Raw genomic sequence first — 19780 nt, forward strand, 5'->3', positions numbered from 1 at the left:
TAGTCGGTTGGCCAGGTAGCTGTCTTCCAAATTTGTTGACATAGACAGAAGTCCTAAGTCTGGGTGCTGGTCAACTGTTAGAATGCACTGGAATGCTAAGTGTTCCGTGGTATTTAGAATGTACAGGCTCCCAAAATCGCATGGTTCCAAGCAAGGTGGTGCTGTCTGACACTCAGCAAACACCTCTGAATCTGGAGACCTGAGCTCTGCCAGGTATCTCCAGGTCCATGCATCTCTTCTCACTGCCCAAGTCTCATTCGTATGCACTGGGCAGCCCTTCATGTATACTGGGGTTAGGGGTGAAAGGCACTCCCTAAATATACCAAAAACAGAGTCTGATTCTGTTTGCAGGGGTGGGGGTGGGGGGTTGAGGCAAAGTTCAACATCACATAAAATCAACCATTTTGAAGTATACAATTCAGTAGTATTTTGTACATTCACAACATGGTAAAACCAACACCTCTATGTAATTCCAATTAAGCAGTCACCCCCATACCCCCACCCCTGGCAGGGACTAATCTATTTTCTATCTCTATGGATTTGCTTATTCTGGACATTTCATATAAAAGGAATCATACATTATGTGACTGGCTTCTTTCACTTAACATAACATTTTCAAAGTTCATCCATGTTGTAGCATCAATCAGTACTTCATTCCATTTTATGGCCTAATAATACTTCATTCTCTGGATGTACTGATTCTATCTTTAGTAGTTTCTTTTCCCCTTTCACCTGTGAAACATCCAAAATGAGACTTTTTTTAAGTAAGATCAGTGCTTTGACTTCCCCGGGGGGAATGGGGAGGCCTGCAGAGGAGGAGGAACATGAGGGTTGGAAATCAGACATTCTGGGGTTTGAATCCCAGCTCTGGTCCCACCAGGTGTGTGATCTTGAGCAAGCTAATCAACAATTCTATACCCCAAAGTGCTCATATTTTAAAAGCAGAGATGATTAAAGCCTCTTTCACAGGAGTGCTGTAAGGATTAAAAGAAGGAGTTTAAGGCACCTAAGAAAATAATAAATCTGCCACTCGTCTGTCAGTTTGTCATACTCTGGTGACTTGCAGGTTGCTGTGATGCTGGAAGCTATGCCACCAGTATTTGAAGTACCAGCAAGGTCACCCATGGTGGGCAGGTTTCAATGGAGCGTCTACACTATGATAGACTAGGAAGAAGGACCTGGCGATCTACTTATGAAAAATTACAGATAGCAATGGAACATTGTGCAATATAGTGCTGGAAGATGAGCCCCTCAGGTTGGAAGGCACTCAAAAGATGGCTGGGGAAGAGCTGCTTCTTCAAAGTAGAGTTGGCCTTAATGATATGGATGGACTCAAGCTTTTGAGACCTTCATTTAATGAGGTGGCATGACTCAAAATGAGAAGGAACAGCTACAAACATTAATTAATAATCAGAACATGGAATGTACGAAGTATGAACCTAGGAGAATTAGAAGTTGTCAAAAATGAAGCTCCTAAAGCTAGATATCCTAGGCATTAGTGAGCTGAAATGGCCTGGTATTGGCCATTTTGAATCAGACAATCATATGGTCTACTACGCTAGGAATGACAAACTGAAAAGGATTGGCATCGCATTTATTATCAAAAAGAACATTTCAAGATCTATTCTGAAATACAATGCTGTCAGTGATAGGATAATATCCATAGGCCTGTAAGGAAAACCAGTTAATTTGACTCCTATTCAAATTTACACACCAAGCACTAATGCCAAAGATGAAGAAATTGAAGATTTTTACCAACTTCTGCAGTCTGAAATTGATCAAACATGCACTCAAGATGCATTGACAATTACTGGGGATTGGAATTCAGAAGCTGGAAACAAAGACAGAGCATCAGTGATAGAAACGGTGCAGGAGATCACATGATGAGATTTTCCAAGACCAACAAATGGCTTATTCATTGAAAATATCTTTTTTCAACAACATAAATGGTGACTATACACATGGACCTTGCCAAATGGAATACAGAAATCAAATCAACTACATCTGTGGAAAAAGATGATGGAGCAGCTCAATATCATCAGAGCAAGGCCAGGGGCCAACTGCAGAACAGACCATCAACTACTTCTACGCAAGTTCTAGTTGAAGCCGAAGAAAATTAAAACAAGTCCATGAAGGCCAAAGTATGACTTTCAATATATGCCACCTGAATTTAGAGACCATCTCAAGAATAGGTTTGACGCACTAAATACTAATGACTGAAGCGCAGACGACAGTGGGATGACATCAAGGATATTATACATCAAGAAAGCAAAAGGTGATTAAAAAGACAAAAAAGAAAAAATAGATCAAAATGGATGTGAGAAGAGACTCTGAAACTTGCTCCTGAATGTAGAATACCTGAAGCCAACAGAAGAAATGATGCAGTAAAAGAGCTGAACAGAAGATCTTAAAGGGCATCTTGAGAAGACAAAGTATTATAATGAAATGTGCAAAGAACTAGAGTTAGAAAACCAAAAGGGAAGAATATGCTTGGCATTTCTCAAGTTGAAAGAACTGAAGAAAAAATTCAAGCCTTGAGTTGCAATATTGAAGGATTCTATGAACGATGCAGAAAGCATCAAAAGAAGATGTACCAAAAAGAATTGGTTGGCATTCAACCATTTCAGGAAGTAGAATATGATCAAGAACTGATGATACTGAAGGAAGAAGTCCAAGCTGCACTGAAGGCACTGGTGAAAAACAAGCCTCCAGGAATTGACAGAGAGTACCAATTGAGATGTTTCAACAAAGGGATGCAACATGGGAAGCACTCACTCACCTATGCCAACAAATTTGGAAGACAGCTACCCGGCCAACTGACAGGAGAGATCTATATTTGTGCCCATTTCAAAGAAAAGTGATCCAACACAACGCAGAAACTATCGAACAATGTCATTAACATCACATGCAAGGCAAGTTTTGCTGAAGAAACTCAAAAACGGTTGAGCAGTACATCAACAGGGGACTGCCAGAAATTCAAGCCAGATTCAGAAGAGGATGTGGAGTGAGGGATTTCATTGTTGATGTCAGGTGGATTTTGGCTGAAAGCAGAGAATAGCAGAAAGGTGTTTACCTGTGTTTTCTGACTATGCAAAGACATTTGACTGTGTAGATCATAACAAATTATGGATAACATTACAAAGAATGGGAATTCCAGAACACTAAATTGTACTCATGCAGAACCTGTACATAGATCAAGAGGCAGTTGTTCGGACAGAACAAGGGGTTAACTGATTGGTTTAAAGTCAGGAAAGGTGTGTGTCAGGGTTGTATCCTTTCGCCATACCTATTCAATCTGTATGCTGAGCAAATAATCCAAGAAGCCTAACTATATGAAGGAAGAATGGGGCATCAGGATTGGAGGAAGACTCATAAACGAACTGCAATATGCAGATGATACACAACCTTGCTTGCTGAAAGTGAAGACGACTTGAAGCACTTAAAGACTACAGCCTTCGGTATAGATTACACTATAATATTAAAAAAAAAAAAAAAAAAGAAAGAAAAAAATCCTGACAACGTCATGATAAATGGAGAAAAGGCTGAAGTTGTCAAGGATTTCATTTTACTTGGATCCACAATGTCCACGGAAGCAGCAGTCCAGAAATCAAACGATGTATTGCATTGGGCAAATCTGCTGCAAAAGACCTCTCTAAAGTATTAAAAAGCAAAGATGTCCCTTTAAGGAGTAAGGTGCACCTGACCCAAGCCATGGTGTCTTCAATCATCTCATAAGTATGCGAAAGCTGGCAATGAATAAAGAAGACCAAGCAAGAACCGATACTTTTGAATTGTGGTGTTGGCTAAGAATACTGAATATACCATGGCCTGCCAGAAGAACAAACAAAGCTGTCTTGGAAGAAGTATAGCTAGAACGCTCCTTGGAAGCAAGGGTGGCAAGACATCATCTCACATACTTTGGACATGTTATAAGGAAAGATCAGTCCTTGGAGAAGAACATCATGCTTGGTAAAGTAGAGGGTCAGCGAAAAAGGAAGACCCTCAATGAGATAGACTGACACAGTGGCTTCAACAATGGGCTCAAGCACAGCAAGATTGTAAGGATGGCCCAGGAACAGCAATGTTTCATTCTGTGGTACATAGGATCGCTATGAGTCAGAACTGACTTAATGGCACTTAACAATGACAACAACAACACATTAAATATTGTTTTCCTTCCTGAGGTCCAGGGGCCTGCAAAGCTTAAGTGTGTCGCCAATGACAATGGGCAGAGTTTATTCTGGAGTCAGGAGGCCCAGTGCCTTATGCACAAAGGGACTGTTCCTTCTATTTCATTCCCTCCATGAATATGTCCACATCAGGCTTTTCTAGGAGCAGGGAAGGACAGAAAGGAGGTTCCTGCTGAGAATATCTCACAATCTAATGGGAAGGGGGTAACGCTGTTAACCATCCTCCAGGTTGTGTTTTTGATTTGCTCTTTTTTAACTTGCAAGCTATATCATAGGACTTTCTAGACAAATCAACATAATTTGGTGAAGTTAGGTAAGGAGCTTCCTGGACTCTGCCTTCTCTCCAAAGCATTGGGAGGTGCTGCAAAGTTCATCCTCCTAGACCAGGAAAGCAGTGCAGTCACTGGTCTGTGTAGGCGATTCTGAGGGAAGCTGGCTGAGGAGCCAGCGAACAGTTACCCTACAAAGAAATCTGTTGTGACCCAGGTGCAAGGGCAGGAAAGGCTGTACTAAAAACACTTCCTGCATTGTAAGAAGTGTCATTACCAAGCCTCATTTATTTGGCTAATCTAAAAAAAGGCAAATTGTGAACTTCAGAACCACAGCTATATTGCTGGATTTAGTTTATAGGGTGGTGAGCCAAGTTAACCAAATTGTTATTGTTAGATGCTGTCAAGTTGGTTCCAACTCATTGCGACCCTATGTACAACAGAACGAAACACTGCCCAGTCTTGCGCCATCCTCATGATCACTGTTATGCTTCAGACCCTTGTTGCAGCCACTGTGTCAATCTTTCTCATTGGGGGTCTTCCTCTATTCATCTTTTTCCCTAGCCCTCTACTTTACCAAGCATGATATCCTTCTCCAGGGACTGGTCCCTCCTGATAACATGTCCAAAGTACATGAGACGAAGCCTTGCCATCCTTGCTTCTAAGGAGCATTCTGGCTGTACTTCTTCCAAGACAGATTTGTTTGTTCTTCTGGCAGGCCATGGTATATTCAATATTCTTAGCCAACACTATAGTTTAAAGGCGTCAATTCTTCTTTGATCTTCCTTATTCATTGCCCAGCTTTAGCATGCATATGAGGCAACTGAAAACACCAGTGCTTGGGTCAGGCCACCTTACTCCTTAAAGGGACATCTTTGCTTTTTAATACTTTAAAGAGGTCTTTTGAGCAGATTTGCCCAATGCAATGAGTCGTTTGATTTCTTGACTGCTGCGTCCATGAGCATTGATTGTGGATCCAAGTAAAGTGAAATCCTTGACAACTTCAATCTTTTCTCCATTTATTACAATGTTGCTTATTGGTCCAGTTGTGAGGATTTTTGATTTCTTTATGTTGAGGTATAATCCATACTAAAAGCTGTAGTCTTTGATCTTCATCAGTAAGTGCTTCAAGTCTTCTTCATTTTCAGTAAGCAAGGTTGTGTCGTCTGCATATCACAGGTTGTTAATTAGTCTTCCTCCAATCCTGATGTCCCGTTCTTCCTTCATATAGTCAGGCTTCTTGGATTATTTGCTCAGCATACAGACTGAAAAAGTATAATGAAAGGATACAACCCTGATGCACACTTTTCCTGACTTTCAACCACACAGTATCTCCTTGTTCTATTCCAATGACTGCCTCTTGGTCTACGCACAGGTTCCACATGAGCACCGTTAAGTATTCTGGACTTCCCATTCTTCTCAATGTTATCCATAATTTGTTATCATCTACACAGTCGAGTACCTTTGCATAGTCAATAAAAGACAGGTAATCATTTTTCTGGTATTCTCTGCTTTCAGCCAGGATTCACTGACATCACTGGAACTGGCCGCTCAGCCATATCTTGAACAGAACCTGTGCCATTTTTCCTTTCCCTAGCCTGTGTCTGTTTCCAAGTATGATTTTGCTGTTCACTTCTCTAAAAGTTAAATGTTAACCAGTGTTTCCCCTATGATCCTGGAAAAACAAGTGATATTGATCTAAGCCTGTCAAACAGGACCATGCTCATCAAGATGGCACCAGTCACCCCCTGGGGTGATGAGATAATGGCAGGGAAAGATAAACATGTTTGAGATGTGATCACCTAAGCCACACAGAAGGAGAATGGACATTCCACAAATTCCTAAAACCCAGGTCCCCTTTTCCCTATGAAACCCCAGCCGGAGGGCAGTTTCTCGAGACAGACAGCTTTAGGAGGAGATCATTCCCCTCTGTCTCCAGATATCAGTATATATAATAAAGCTCTTGCCACCCACCTCACCCTGTCTCAAGTACTGGCTGTTTGTGGCAGGCAGCTCTAACTCACGAATTTGTGGTAACATCATAACCAAGAGGGAATGTCAGATTTCAACCTCTGGGGCTTACAAATGAATACTTGTTCTAATTAATTAATACAGTAAATTATGAGAATAGGTATTTCCAAAGTACTTAAAAAAAAAATTAGACATTTTCCCAGATTCTTGTTTAACTTGCCTCTTTGCTTAAGAATTCACTTTCTCAATGGTAAGATGGGCAGCCTTAGTTTCCTCAAAGTGCAGTCTGGGAACCAGATGAGGAGCTGGCTAAACATGCAGATTCCTGGGCCCCACCCCAGACAGGTTCAATCAGAGTACCCCACAGTGGGCCCAGGAATCTCTGTTCTTTAACCTGCACCCCAGCATGCATCTTGGTGGTTGAACGGTGACCTCATAAGGAATCCGGAAGGATGTATAATCGTATACCTCATTTATCAGAAATACCAAGGAAAGGTAAGAAGGGAACTCAACATCCAAGGAGAGGCTATTACTCAAACATTATAACCCAGTGGATTTTATTACACTAAAATCCAGTGAGAAAGTAAATTAGAGAAGCTATACACAATACAAGGATAGCCTCATTCACCAAGCAGTGCCTTGGATAAGGAAACCCTGGTGGCGTAGTGGTTAAGAGCTACAACTGCTAACCAAAAGAATGGCAGTTCAAATCCACCACATGCTCCTTGGAAACCATATGGGGCAGTTCTACTCTGTCCTATGGGGTTGCTATGAGTCAGAATCGACTCAACGGCAATGGGTTTGGTTTTTTTGTTTGTTTGTTTACCTCGGATAAATACCTGTTCAAGAAGCAGCACTGAGGTCTGGGGTTCTAAATCCCTCACCCCTAGGATGCCACAGGCTTAACCTTGATATTCTGATCCTTAAGAGCTGGCTACAACCCCACCTTAGCTTGGTGTCTTAGTTATTTAGTGCTGCTATTTTTTATAACAGAAAATACCACAAGGGGGTGGCTTTAACAAACAAATTTATTTTCTCAAAGTTTAAACCAAAACCCAAACCCATTGCCATTAAGTCAATTCCGACTCATAGCGACCCTACAGGACACAGTAGGACTGCCCCATACAATTTCCAAGGAGCATCTGGTGGATCTGAACTGCCGACCTTTTGGTTAGCACCACAGCACTTAGTCACTACACCACCAGGGTTTCCTCTCAAAGTTTAGGAGGATAGAAATCTGAAATCAGACAGCTTCTAAACGAAGGTTTTCTCTCTCTGTTGGCTCTGGGGGAAAGTCCTTGTCTCTTCAGCATCTGTTTCCAGGTTCCTTGGGGATTTCCATGTGGCCATTATCTCCCCCACCTCTGATCTCTGCTTGCTTAATCTTTGCTTAATCTGCCCCTTTCATGTTTTGTAAGAGATTGACTCAAAACACACCCTACACTAAATCTGCCTCATTAACATAACAAAGACAACCCAAATGGGATTATAACCACAGGTACAGGGGTAAGAATTTACACCACGTCTTTTGGCAATGCACAATTCAACACAATTCAATCCATAACACTTGGTCTCAGACAAGCACAAAATGATCCTTCTCAAACTATGAAGGCATTTTGTTTCAAATGGAAGAAAATCACAAGGCAGAGAAGTCAATCCAGCCGTCCTAACTTTATAGGAGAGGAATGTGGAGATCTGAAAGCTTGAGTAACTTGCCCACGATCACTCAGGAAAGGTGAGCCCAAGACTACAACTCAGGCCAGGTACTAAAAGCCTTTCCTTACCACCAAACCCCAGTTACCAGACAGGGAAAAGGAAGAGATGATATCCAACTTAGCTCTCAGCCTTGGCTGAGGTCAGACATGTGAATGGCTTATGCTATCTCAACATGAAATCAAACAAGTGTCAAGTTCATAACTAAAAACCCAATTTTGCATGCAGATATCCCCACTTTGAAGCACGCAGTAGCTCATCTGCCTACCTTCCTCCTGAGTGCTTAGTGATAGGTTCTAAGTCTGCCAGGCCAGGGGGATATCACAAGGAGACCAGCTCCCCAAGCAGCCCAATTGGTTTTTTAATGACTTTATAAAAACCAGGGAAAATGTTTTCTTTCATTCTTTTTAAAAGCAGCAGTACAAACCACAGAATGACGCTAAGCCAAATCAAGCCTCTTACCTGATTTGATTCCCTTAATGGGGTAAGTAGCATGAGCAAGGAAGTTGGGATCGCTGAACATATCTTCCTCGTAAACCACAAAGCGCAGAAACGCGAGGTTTGGGTCATAAATTTCAAACGTCACCTTCTCCTGTGTTGAAGCCCAGACAGGACTTAAGCCATTATCATCTGGAGAGAGAAGAGCTCGTCAGAGGCCACATCTGTCCTGCCCCTCCTGGTAAAACTCCGCCAACATCCTTCATCTTTGTACCCTTTTAAACCAGTTGCTGTGGACTCAACTCCAACTCAGAGTGACCCCATGTGTGACAGAGTAGAACTGTGCTCCACAGGGTCCAATGGCTGATTTTTTTGAAGTATACTGCCAGGCCTTTCTTCCGAGGCACCTCAGGGTGAACTCAAACTTCCAACCTTTCGGTTAGCAGTTAAGCATGTTAACTATTTGCAGCACCCAAGGACTCCCTGAACCATTTAAGCAACCCTATAAATAAACATGCATCTACACAAGGTCCAAGACAAGTGGAATAAAATCATTGCTGTTGCTGCTTTCCTCAGTAAGCAATCCTAGTAAAGCTGCTGTGGCAGGCCTGGCCCTCAGAGAGAAGAGGAAGAGATCAGATCATGGGTCCCTTTATGCCTCCTCTCCCAACTCAACTCCCCAGTTTAATTGGAGGGTATCTGAGTTGTTCTTGGGGCAGCCTTTTACCAGAGGCAGTGATACTGGGCCCTAAAAGGCACCCAGTGCACAGTCTCTTCTCAGCTTCACCTGGAGGAGCAAGCCTTTCTCTTGTCCTTCCTGCCCCCTATGAGGTAAGCCCTCCCAGCCAGGCTAATCCTTGGGGTCAGGTCAGCTACATTCATTCTCTTTCTCCCTGTGTCTCTGTTTCTTAGCCCTCAACTCAGCAGCTGAATGAGATCAGGGCTGTCACACAGAGAGGACAACCTGGCGTTCTGGTCAATGGAGCAGAGTCTTGCTAGGACTCCCAGCCTGAGCTGTGGACAGAGAAGCACTGCATCGTGTACAAGCCCAACTACTTAATAAAGCACCCTCTGTTTCCTTCCAGAGCTGAACCACAGCAGGGAAGTGGGGTGCATGAGAAAACCAGACAAGCCTGTGCCACAGACTCCTCACTGAAGAGCGCCCCACAGCTGATTGCACTTGCTTGACGTTTAACAGAAGAAAGGACCACAGGCAACTTACTCACAACTGTTGTCTTAAACTTGTTGTTGTCATACTCGGCTCCACATATTTCCACCTCTACAAAAGGACAGGCGATGCTTCGTCCGAGCTTGGGGAGATGGCGGGCGCCGAGAACCTAGGACACCAAAAGTAAGTACTGGGGCGCCCCTGGGTAGAGCTAAACAAGTTCTGCAGCGGGGGTGCTGGCATGGGGTTTAGTGTGGGTTCTAGTGGCACACTGGAAGTTCAAAGACAGCCTGAAGGTCACAGCAGCCTTCTGAGGTGGGCATCACCACCGATTCCCTTTCATAGGTGAGTGAGGGAAGGGTTGCAGTGGCTTCCCCAGAGCCCGGGTGCAATCTGCTCAAGAGGTGATTTCTCTCACCTGAGCACATAAACATACACCCCCCAAGTCCAGGTGGGCACCCACAGATGCAGTGAAGAGTCACTCGGCTTCTGCTCCCAGGAAAGGATGGAGGAGAGTGTGGTAATTCCTTTGGTAACTGGTCTTTATGTAAAGATCTTTGGTTATACAGGATTCATTTTTTTCTTAATCTTAATGAGAAATGCATTTCATTTCTCTACCTTCCTTAGTTTTCAAAAGAGGATAAAATGAAAACTTTTACAAAGAAAAAACACATTCTCTGAGAGTTGGATGAATTAAAAAAAAATTTTTTTTGACCCTAAAACTGGCCACTGGAGGGACAAACTATCTCCTCATGCTTATTCTCTACCTTTTTCTGGCCAGATGCTGACCTTACTGCTGAGCCAGGCAAGCTGTCCTGATCCAGTGGGAGATAGTCAGACGTCACCCCACAAACCATAAGGCAGGTAGGGGACGGAGGTGGGTTTGGTAGGAGCTGCCTCCCTTCTTTTCCTCCCAGATGCCTCTAGAGTGCCCTGTAGTACAGATCCTGACACACTTCCTGGGTGATGCTCATGGCTGAAGTAAGAGGACAGCACTACCAGCCTCAGGCCCCCTGTGTGCATGGGTTTCCCCACAGAGGGGAGGCTGGCTCCAGGGAGGGGAAGGAGAGCTGGGCGTCACCTTGACTGTCAGAGTCATCAGGATCTTCCTCTGGGGCTCGGGCGGCAGGGGGTCATACTTCTCGGTCCTCATGCTCTCGGGCTGTAGGACGTAGCCCGTTCGCCCATTGAGGGAAAATAAGGCGTGATTCATCTGCATGTACTTATCTAGGAAGGAAAATAAGCCACTGTCAGGCCGGAAAGCCTGGGCCTCCTGGGCTGGCAGTGGCTAGGTGGGCAATGAGTAATACATTTTCTCCCCCAAAATAAGATGGGCAGCTGTTAAAATAGATAACTGGCTAGAAGAAAATATGGATGTTTAAGATCTCCATAAAACCCACGTTACTGGAAGAAATATGGGATTAAAAAAATAATCTCAGACCGGGGAATACCTTTCCAAATATGACACAAAATCCAGAACCATAAAAGTTAAGACACGCAGTATGGAAAAGAAAATCATTTTAACTCAAGTGACAGAGAAATAATAGTTGATTTTCATTACTTGCTGTCACTGTGCTCTATAAAGTCACTGTGAACACTGACCTGCCAAGTCATTCGCCACCCTGCAGGTGACTGCAGAAAATGCCCAAAGTATTGGCTTTGGACTATAAGCAGATTTTAGCAAGTAGGCAAATTCACAAGTTTGGAATCCACGCATAATGAGATTTGACTGTATATATACAAGTTTTTATTTTTTTAAAACCAATTAAGAGCTCTGATGAATACCTACATCCCATTAGAAAAATGGGGTAAAAAGCATGAGCAGAGAGTTCAAAGAAAAGAACATGCAAATGCTTCCTAGATAATGAAAAACAGCTCAGTGTTACTCATAATAAGAGAAACATCAACAGGAGAGGCGCCAGTTAACTACAACGAAATATCAGTTTGCACCTAAGTTGTTAAAACAGATCTCTGACTGGAAGAAAATAATGGGATTAAAAAAAATAACCTCTGGATGGGGAACACCTTTCCAAGTATGACACAACTCCCAGAACCATAAAAGCAAAGGTTATTGAAACCCACTAAAAGCTAAACATTTCTACAGGAAAAAAAAAAAATCTATGTATAGATATATATGTTTCATAAAAGTTAAGACACACTGTGGAAAAGAAAACCATTTTACCACAAATGACAGGTGAAAATGAAGTTATGCCAAAAGTGACCTATTCCAACATTTTACCAATTTGCATTCCCACCCAGAGTCTGCAGAGAAGGGAATTTGGGAGGGTGTCTTAGCTCAGGCGCAACTGGCCACAGGTGTTCAGTGGTCGTCTTCAGGGCAAAGTTTACCCAAACGTAAATGCAGGTGCCGTTGGTCCCCCCAGATGTACTCCTACGTGTGAGACAGTGTCCCTGTCAGGTTACAGAAGGCAATGCTGCTGTGATGGGAAATAACCTACAAGTGAACCAACAGCAGACTTATTCGATAAATTATGGCTCCATTCCATGAAATGTTATGCAGCTGCAAAAACAGCCTGCTGATGAGCAGATTCCCGAGATTCTTAAACAGCAACAAAAAGGCAAAGCATTGGGATTTATGCTCCCATTTGTGTAAAAAAAAAAGAGGTTTTGCATGTCTGTCTTTCCCAGCATATCAATCTCTCTGGAAGAGAGCCTGGGCATGAAGCTCTCAAAGAGGGGCAGGCTGAGAGGAGGGGAGAGAGTCCCAAAGACAGCCACTGAACGCCTGGATCCAGCTGTGCCTGAAGCTAAGAATTGACTCCCAGACTTTCTAATTACATGAGCAAATGCATTTCCTTTTCCTCTTAAGCCAGACTGACTCAGCTTCTGTCACTTGCCATCATGGGCTCTGCCTAATACTAGTGCCCACTGCCAGGGACACCCATTGGTCCCCCTCATCACTGCTTTCAATCAGTGAACCTCATACTACCATTCTGGTTCAACTCTGCAGTTCTTAAAACAAGGCATTCCTTCCGGGACACCCACTGGCTCCAACTGACTCTGTCTGGGGTGACCTGTGCTCATCTGGGACTAGTAACTACAATCAATCCTCTGTTACCTGCCGTCTGGAAGTTGAGCGCCACCATCTGGGAGCCACATAGCCAGAGGCGAAGAGGGTCATAGTTTGAAGAGTCAACCCTTTGTCCCTTGGGGTAAACACGGGTCAGGCCCTTCTGGTTGTACTTCAGGAGATCGATGGGCTTCTGTCTGACGATGCTGTCTGCCTTGGTCTCCACGAAGGAGCGGATTTCTCGGAAGTCGGGGTTTTCTGCACAGAGATGGAAGTCACTGTTTAGTTTGTGTCCTATCCATACATTTTCTTAAGTCTCATGCAATGGTTGTCTCTCCTTGACAAGATGTTCAAGTGCTTAAGGTGATGTTGCCCTGTTACTACAATGGATTCTTACCCTCCCAGGTAGTAGAGGGGGCTGGTTTGCCCACAGCCATTTAGTCTAGCTACAGCCAAGAAAACACAAAAGTGGGGCAGCTAAGAAAGAGGGAGGGGTGGTCTCGGGCAGAGCAAGTATGAGCAGATCTCAGGAATGAAGATGCAGAGAACAGATCTGGCATCTTCATCTAGGATGTTATAGACACAGGCACCCGAACCAAGCAACTTGGTGGAGTCAGAATCAGCTGCTGCTCCCCCCAGGGAGGGATGTGACAGGAAAGGGGTGCCTGTTGGGTAAGAGAATGAATGGGAGGAAGAGTCTTCACTTGAAGCTTTGCTCCTTCCCATCCAACCATGGCGGGACAGCCAAGTAATAAACACGCAGAGCTGGGATGAGTTTGGTTCTGCGCTCTGGCATTTTTCCATGGCATGGTGCAGTACCCAGGGACCAGTGTCCCAGACCCAGTTAACCCTGGGCTTGGCACTATTTCTCTGGCCCTCTGTCCTAGGATCACAGATCCTTAAGATCAGAGACAAGGAGCTGTTCAAAAGCCTCCAAAGAAAGGAAAAATAAAATATAAACAGTATCATCTTCAGGCCATTAGAGAACTTGCTACTTTGAAGAATTTTGGTAAATCCTTTTTTAATCCCTCTGTGGTTGGCTGCATAATGGCATGCAAAAATATCAAGATCCTAATAACCTGGGAAATATTGTTTTACATATATGGCAAAAGGGTGCAGGTGTGATTCAGTTAAGGACCCTGAGATGAGGAGGTGTTCCTGGATTACCTGGGTGGGCCCTATATGTAATCACAGAGTCCTTAGGAGAGAAGGCAGAGTGAGATATGACATACAGAGAAGAGAAGGCAATGTGACCATGGAGGCAGAGATTGGAGTGATGTGGCTATATGCCAAGGCATACTGGCAGCCACCAGAAACCGGAAAAGTCAAGAACAGATTCTCCCCTAGAGCCTCTGGAGAGAGCGTGGCCCTGCCAACACCTTGATTTCAGGCCAGTGATGCTGGTTTTTCATTTCTGGCCTCAAGAATTCTGAGAGGCTAAATGTGTATTGTTTTAGGCCGCCAAGTTTGTGGTCACTTGTTACAGCAGCCACAGGAAACTCATCTACCCTTTTAGGAGATTTTCCTATTAACACATCAAAGGGCCTGTTTCCCCAGCCTCCTTGCCCTGTAGCCATATTCAAGGTGAGGCCCCTGCCTAGAGCAGACACAGACAGACAGAGAGAAATCATCATTTTCATCCCAGAAAGGAGACACAGTCAAGAGGAAAATATTACCTAAGTTATCCTTGGTTTTGCTGGTTGGTTTGCAGTAGACAACCAGATCAGAGAGCTCAATGGCGATTGACTGGTTCTTCTCCCAGTACTTCATGTTGTTCTCCTGTTTGGAGTCAACAGCCTTTAGTTTCAGCCCTCAGCCAGCCATCCTCCCAGCGTCTATCTCTTCATACGTTTTCCACCAGCACCCCCCTTCTCCTCCTACCTCTTCCTCCTCTACCCTTTCTCATCCTGAAGACTCAGATCTTTAACACAGCTGAATGTCTTCCTTTCCTTAAGCCAACAACCCCTGTCCTCTCCCTCTTTCCTTCCTCTCGCTGCCAAACATCTAGACCATGCTCTTTCCACCCAGCTTCTGTTGTCTAGCTTAGCCCCTAACCACCACTCTCAAATATAGATATGGGCGGGGGTGGGGGGGGCTCCTTTGTTACCACCGCTGTTTCCTTAACCCCCTGCTCTCTGCCCCCATCCTATCCGCTCACCCGAAACTGCAGTTTGTCAAAATCTAATTCTCAAAACCCATGCCTCATGTCCTCATGAGCTTATGCCCCAAGGCTTCCTGGTTCTCACTCTTAGTCCTGTGCACCCCCTCAAACATGCACAGCGCCCCACTCCCCCGCCAGCCCATCACGTTCTGGCTCTCCAGGGCCCAGGCTCACAGGCTATGGGCTTGGGGGCATTTCTCCTCAGAGGACCCACTGTTGACTCTTAACTCCTTCAGAGTCTCAAAGTCAGGATGGATGCCTCATTTCACTCCTCTCAGGGCTCCCCACATTCTATCACTCTGTCATTGGCCAAGGCAGAACCTCGAGAGAGTATGATAAATAGTATCAGGTGTCGCATCCTAAGTGCTTTGCGGATGTTACTTAAGTTTGTCCACACCTCCCTGAGAAGTTGACTGTATCCCCATCTCTACTTTACAGAGAAACCGCAGCACACAGAGAAGCGAAGCAGCTTACCCCAGGCTACACAGTGGGGCAGGGACAAGGCCAGACACCTAAGCACCCAGCCCGGCCCAAAGCCCCTCTCTTACCCTACGTAAGTTACCATTCCGCCTCACCCCGACACACCGTCAGCCACCAGCAGCTGGAGGTGACTCCTCTCAAATGGCTCCACACCAGCCCATGAGTCCACACCTAGGTCCGTCTGCACTATGGCAAGAACCTCCGACTCTTCTCCCAGCTGTCAAAGTCTCCCGTCCTCTGTCCCCCAGAATCTGCCCTCCTCTACAGAGCTTCATGGATCACTCCAGCCAGTATGGGGAAGGGATACAGCCTTCTTCCCACCTTTCCGTGTTCACAAGGCCTTCAGCCAGCCCTCATCCATGTCTTACAGTAGAGCCATTAGACACTACCCCAGGTCTGCTTTCCCCACTGAGATACATCCTCTGAGAGCAGGTGGACAGGGATCAGGTAGCAGAAGGTGATTTGGTCAAAGCAGCAGCATAACCAGGGTCTAAGAAAGGGGGAACTGGAGTTGGAGACATGAGTTCAAAACCTGGCCCTACTATTATTGGAGCTGTCAATTGGGCAAGTCATATCATCTCTCTGTACCTCAGTTTCCTAAACTATAAAATGATGCTACTGTGAGTACCCACCTCCTACAGCTCTGTGAGAATTAAACGAGGAGACCTTAGCACATCTTCTGGCATGTAGCAAACACCCACCATGTGGTAGCTACTCAGATTGCCCTGCAAGACGGCTCCTTCTGCAAAGGATGGGGAAACTCACTCCGTGGAACAAACTAGGGCACCCAGTTCATTCCATAAGATTGTCTCCGCTCCCAAGCACTGACAGACCCCCAAAACCAGCTGCTGTCAAGTCAACTCTGACTCACGGGCACCCCACATGTGTCAGAGTAGAAATGTGCTCCGTAGGGTTTTCAATGGCTGATTTTTCAGAAGTAGATTGCCAGGCCTTTCTTTGGAGGTACTTTCAATTAGCAACCAAGCATGTTAACCATTTGTGCCACCCAGAGCATCCAACCTAATCCCCAGGGCCAGACAAACGGACCTTGGCAATGACTGGTAAACGAGTCTCTTACATGAGCCCCAGCAGTGACCACATCACTGAGACAGCTCAGAACTAGAAGCCCCTGAAATTGGCCCCAGCTCATTGATGCACACCCAACTTTTACCAGCTCATTCCACACTTCCTGTGCATCCTTGGATACAAAGCAAACCATAGCGGTAAGGCTAGAAAGGACTGTTACAGGTAGAATACGGATGGAGCAAAAAGCAAAGAAGATGTCAGCCAAGTAGTCAACAGCAAAATGCCCATTTCCCTGAAGCCATTATTTCTTCACAAACTTCAGGGGTTTTCTCCTGGTCTGAGTATCAGCTTGGCTTTGTACTCTTGGTACAGTTTTCAACATGAGGTTGTTTTGGGAGGGGAACCCTGACAACAACACATCTCACCCCCTAATGACAACAGAATTGATTCAAATGAAGGCGTGGTGAGGCCCACTGCATCTCTGTCTAGTTAGGAACTCTGGCTTCACAAAGCACAGGGCAGTGACATGTCAGTGGGGCCTCACTTGTTTTTCTAGCTCAGCAGGAGACAGTGTCAGCTAAAGATGAAATAAATGTCAATTGCCTCTTTAAAAGTATGTAAGAATTACTCTCCAGACCTACTCATCAGGCCATCTCAGAACACACACCACGGGTTAGGCTTTGGGAGCTCACAAGTCGGCAGATCTCAGCAGCTGGTCTTTCGATTGCCACAGATTGAAGGAGGCCAGAGACAGGGAAGAAATCCAGCATCCTGAGCAGGTCCTCAGAGACAGGCACACTGGGGAGAAGCTCTGGTCAATGAGCTGAGTGCTAAACCCATTCTGGTTCCCCAAAGGCATGAAGGGGCCTTGTTCCTTGCCCCCACCCACGCCAGAGTGGGAACTCAGCCAGTTGAGCTAACTCCTGTTTTTTAACCTTCAAATGCAATAAGGCTGAAAAAAATTCTCATGAAATCTTAGCAAATGTAAAAACCAATTAAGGGGGGATGTAGATCAAAGGCAGAGAACAAGCTTGAATAGTTAAGCTTAATTTCAGAAAGCGTTATGTAGCGGGAAGAAGAAAACCTTCAAGTGAAGCCTCAGTTTTCTCCACGAAGGGAAGTGGAGACAGCAGGATGCACTAAGCAGAGGGTGTCGTCACGACGCCCATACTCTCCGGGCCCCACATTAGGTGCATTCTCAGAGGAGGCCAGGGTGCCTGCAAATAAAGTACCAAGGGAATAGTCTCTGAGGACCTCCTGCTGCTGTCTTTCTCCATTCTCAGCTGGAGGGGCCCAGAAGACCCCAATGACAGGATACACTCAGGAGGGACATATGCTGACAAATGGTGCCACACAGATCATGATGACAACCACGGAACCAACAACACACTCAGACGGAGATAAAGATGACTTTTCAAATTAATTCTGGGGCAAAGGCGCCCCCTTGTGCCTGAGAGCTATACTGCATCGCAGGCACTAGACAGATGCCCCCATCAGGAAAAGTGAGAAGCAGCAGCTCTCCTGGCTCATGGCTACTCCCAAGGAACTGGTGATGATGTGACAAACCTTAGGAAGAATCAGAACCAGATATAAGGCCCCAGGCTGGATTCTGGGACAGGGAAAAAATTATAGGCCCCATTACAGAGAGTCTTCCAAAGAAGAGGACTTCACTCCAGAGGAGTTAAAGCATGGGTCAAGAGGCTACTGGTGACCACTCAATCAATGCCTTGGAAGAAAGGAACTCATCAACTACACTCAGAATCTGAGGAGTCCCAATGGGTCCTGGGAGTTTTAAAATCAACACTCTGGGTCAAGATCTGCCGTAGAAGCAAGTGGGAACACGGGAAACCCTAAAATTTCTTTCTAGTTCTGTGGCCAGAAGAAAGAGCAGACGACTCCTTACACCGTCATCCAAGGTAAGGCAACCCTTCCCCGATGTCATCCTGGCATGACGACAACGTAAAGACTAACTACTGCCGTATAACAAGCCCTTGCTACACGTCAGGCGCCGAGACTAGCATTTCTCATGCACCATCTCAGTTCTTCTCCACATCATCTTTTGGGCTAGGTATTTGCCTCCACATTTTGCATACAAGGAAACTGAGGCCCAGAGAGGTTCGGTTATTTGCCCTGTACCCAGCCCTGCCCAGATTTAAACTCCAACCTGCTCAATTCCAAACCTCCCATTCTTACTCAGAACCTCACAGCTTCTCAAAACACTTCTAGCCTGATACTAACACTCCAGTAAGGACAACACTCACAAGTCTGTTCCCATCTAGAGTGGAAGTTCCTCTACAAGAATACAAACCTCTGAAGCGAGCAAACTGGGTCTGACATGTTTCTGTATTCTCAGGGCCAGCTCCAAGGGGACAGAGCTCAGAGAATTCCTGCTGTGGGAAGGATCTAGGCCACCTTGTACATTTAGAAACAAGAAAGCACTCCAAATGAGCCTGGCAATGCCTTCTTGTTAAGATACTTAGGGCGAGACAGGCACCGAACATCAAGTGTCACGGGATGTACACAGACTTTGAAGGGTTCGAACAAGACCCAGTTTCCCGAGGGGACCTCAGCATCCCTATCCACCACCTCATGATGACGCTCCTGTTGTCTGAACCCACCTATTTTTCCTTCCTCCTCTCTGAATTCCATGTGGCCCTCGGGACTGCTTTTCCGCCCGGGGCCTCAGCAGAGTCTCAGGGCTGAGAATAGCAGGCCCACCTGAGCAGCGGGTGAGCACCTGAGCAGTGGGTGAGCACCTGAGCAGCAGGTGAGCACGGCACCTACCTTGGTGTCGATCTTCCAGGTGATCTCTCGGATGCTCTGGAACCACTCAAAGAGCTCCTCCACCCTGTCTGTGGCGAACTCCACCGGGGGGTCACCCTGCTTCTTGGGCTCCAGGATGAAGACGAAAGACTTCTGGTTTTTCCCTTGTGGGGCTTTCACTTTGGGAAGAGAATGACAGAAGCCCCCGTCAGCCTGTTAGCAGGCCACCAGGACCACATTTGACCCTGCCCAAGCCCTGTCACAAGGCAAACCAAACCGGCACCGCTGTGATCGTGGTCGGCACGGACGAGACATCGGCTCTGTACCAGACACTGTGTGGATGCTCTACCCCTGTTACTGCTGACGGTATGCAGTGGGCTGAATAGTGTACCCCAAAAAGACATCAAAGTCCTAATCCCTGCTACCTGTAGACAGGACCTTATTTGGAAATAGGGTTTTTGCAGATGCAATTAAGTTAAGGATCTCAGGGTGAGAATCATCCTGGACTGTGTGTCGACCCTAAATCCAATGACCAGTGTCCTTAACGAGGGAGATCTGAGACACAGAGAA

The 19780-nt window shown here is 45.5% G+C and overlaps 1 protein-coding gene across 1 annotated transcript in view; it reads right to left on the reverse strand.

Annotated features, from left to right (window-relative positions):
• PLCG2 (phospholipase C gamma 2) overlaps positions 1-19780 on the reverse strand; it is a 211736-nt gene that overhangs the window by 47549 nt on the left and 144407 nt on the right. The window contains exons 25-30 of the mRNA XM_003418088.4: positions 19232-19389; positions 14457-14559; positions 12829-13038; positions 10831-10976; positions 9804-9918; positions 8606-8773 (exon numbers count right to left, since the gene is read on the reverse strand). Coding sequence (XP_003418136.2) covers positions 8606-8773; positions 9804-9918; positions 10831-10976; positions 12829-13038; positions 14457-14559; positions 19232-19389 — 900 coding nt within the window. The remainder of the gene's footprint in view (positions 1-8605; positions 8774-9803; positions 9919-10830; positions 10977-12828; positions 13039-14456; positions 14560-19231; positions 19390-19780) is intronic.

The sequence above is a fragment of the Loxodonta africana genome, chromosome 21, assembly GCF_030014295.1.
Source record: "Loxodonta africana isolate mLoxAfr1 chromosome 21, mLoxAfr1.hap2, whole genome shotgun sequence".
NCBI classification, from domain to species: Eukaryota; Metazoa; Chordata; class Mammalia; order Proboscidea; family Elephantidae; genus Loxodonta; species Loxodonta africana.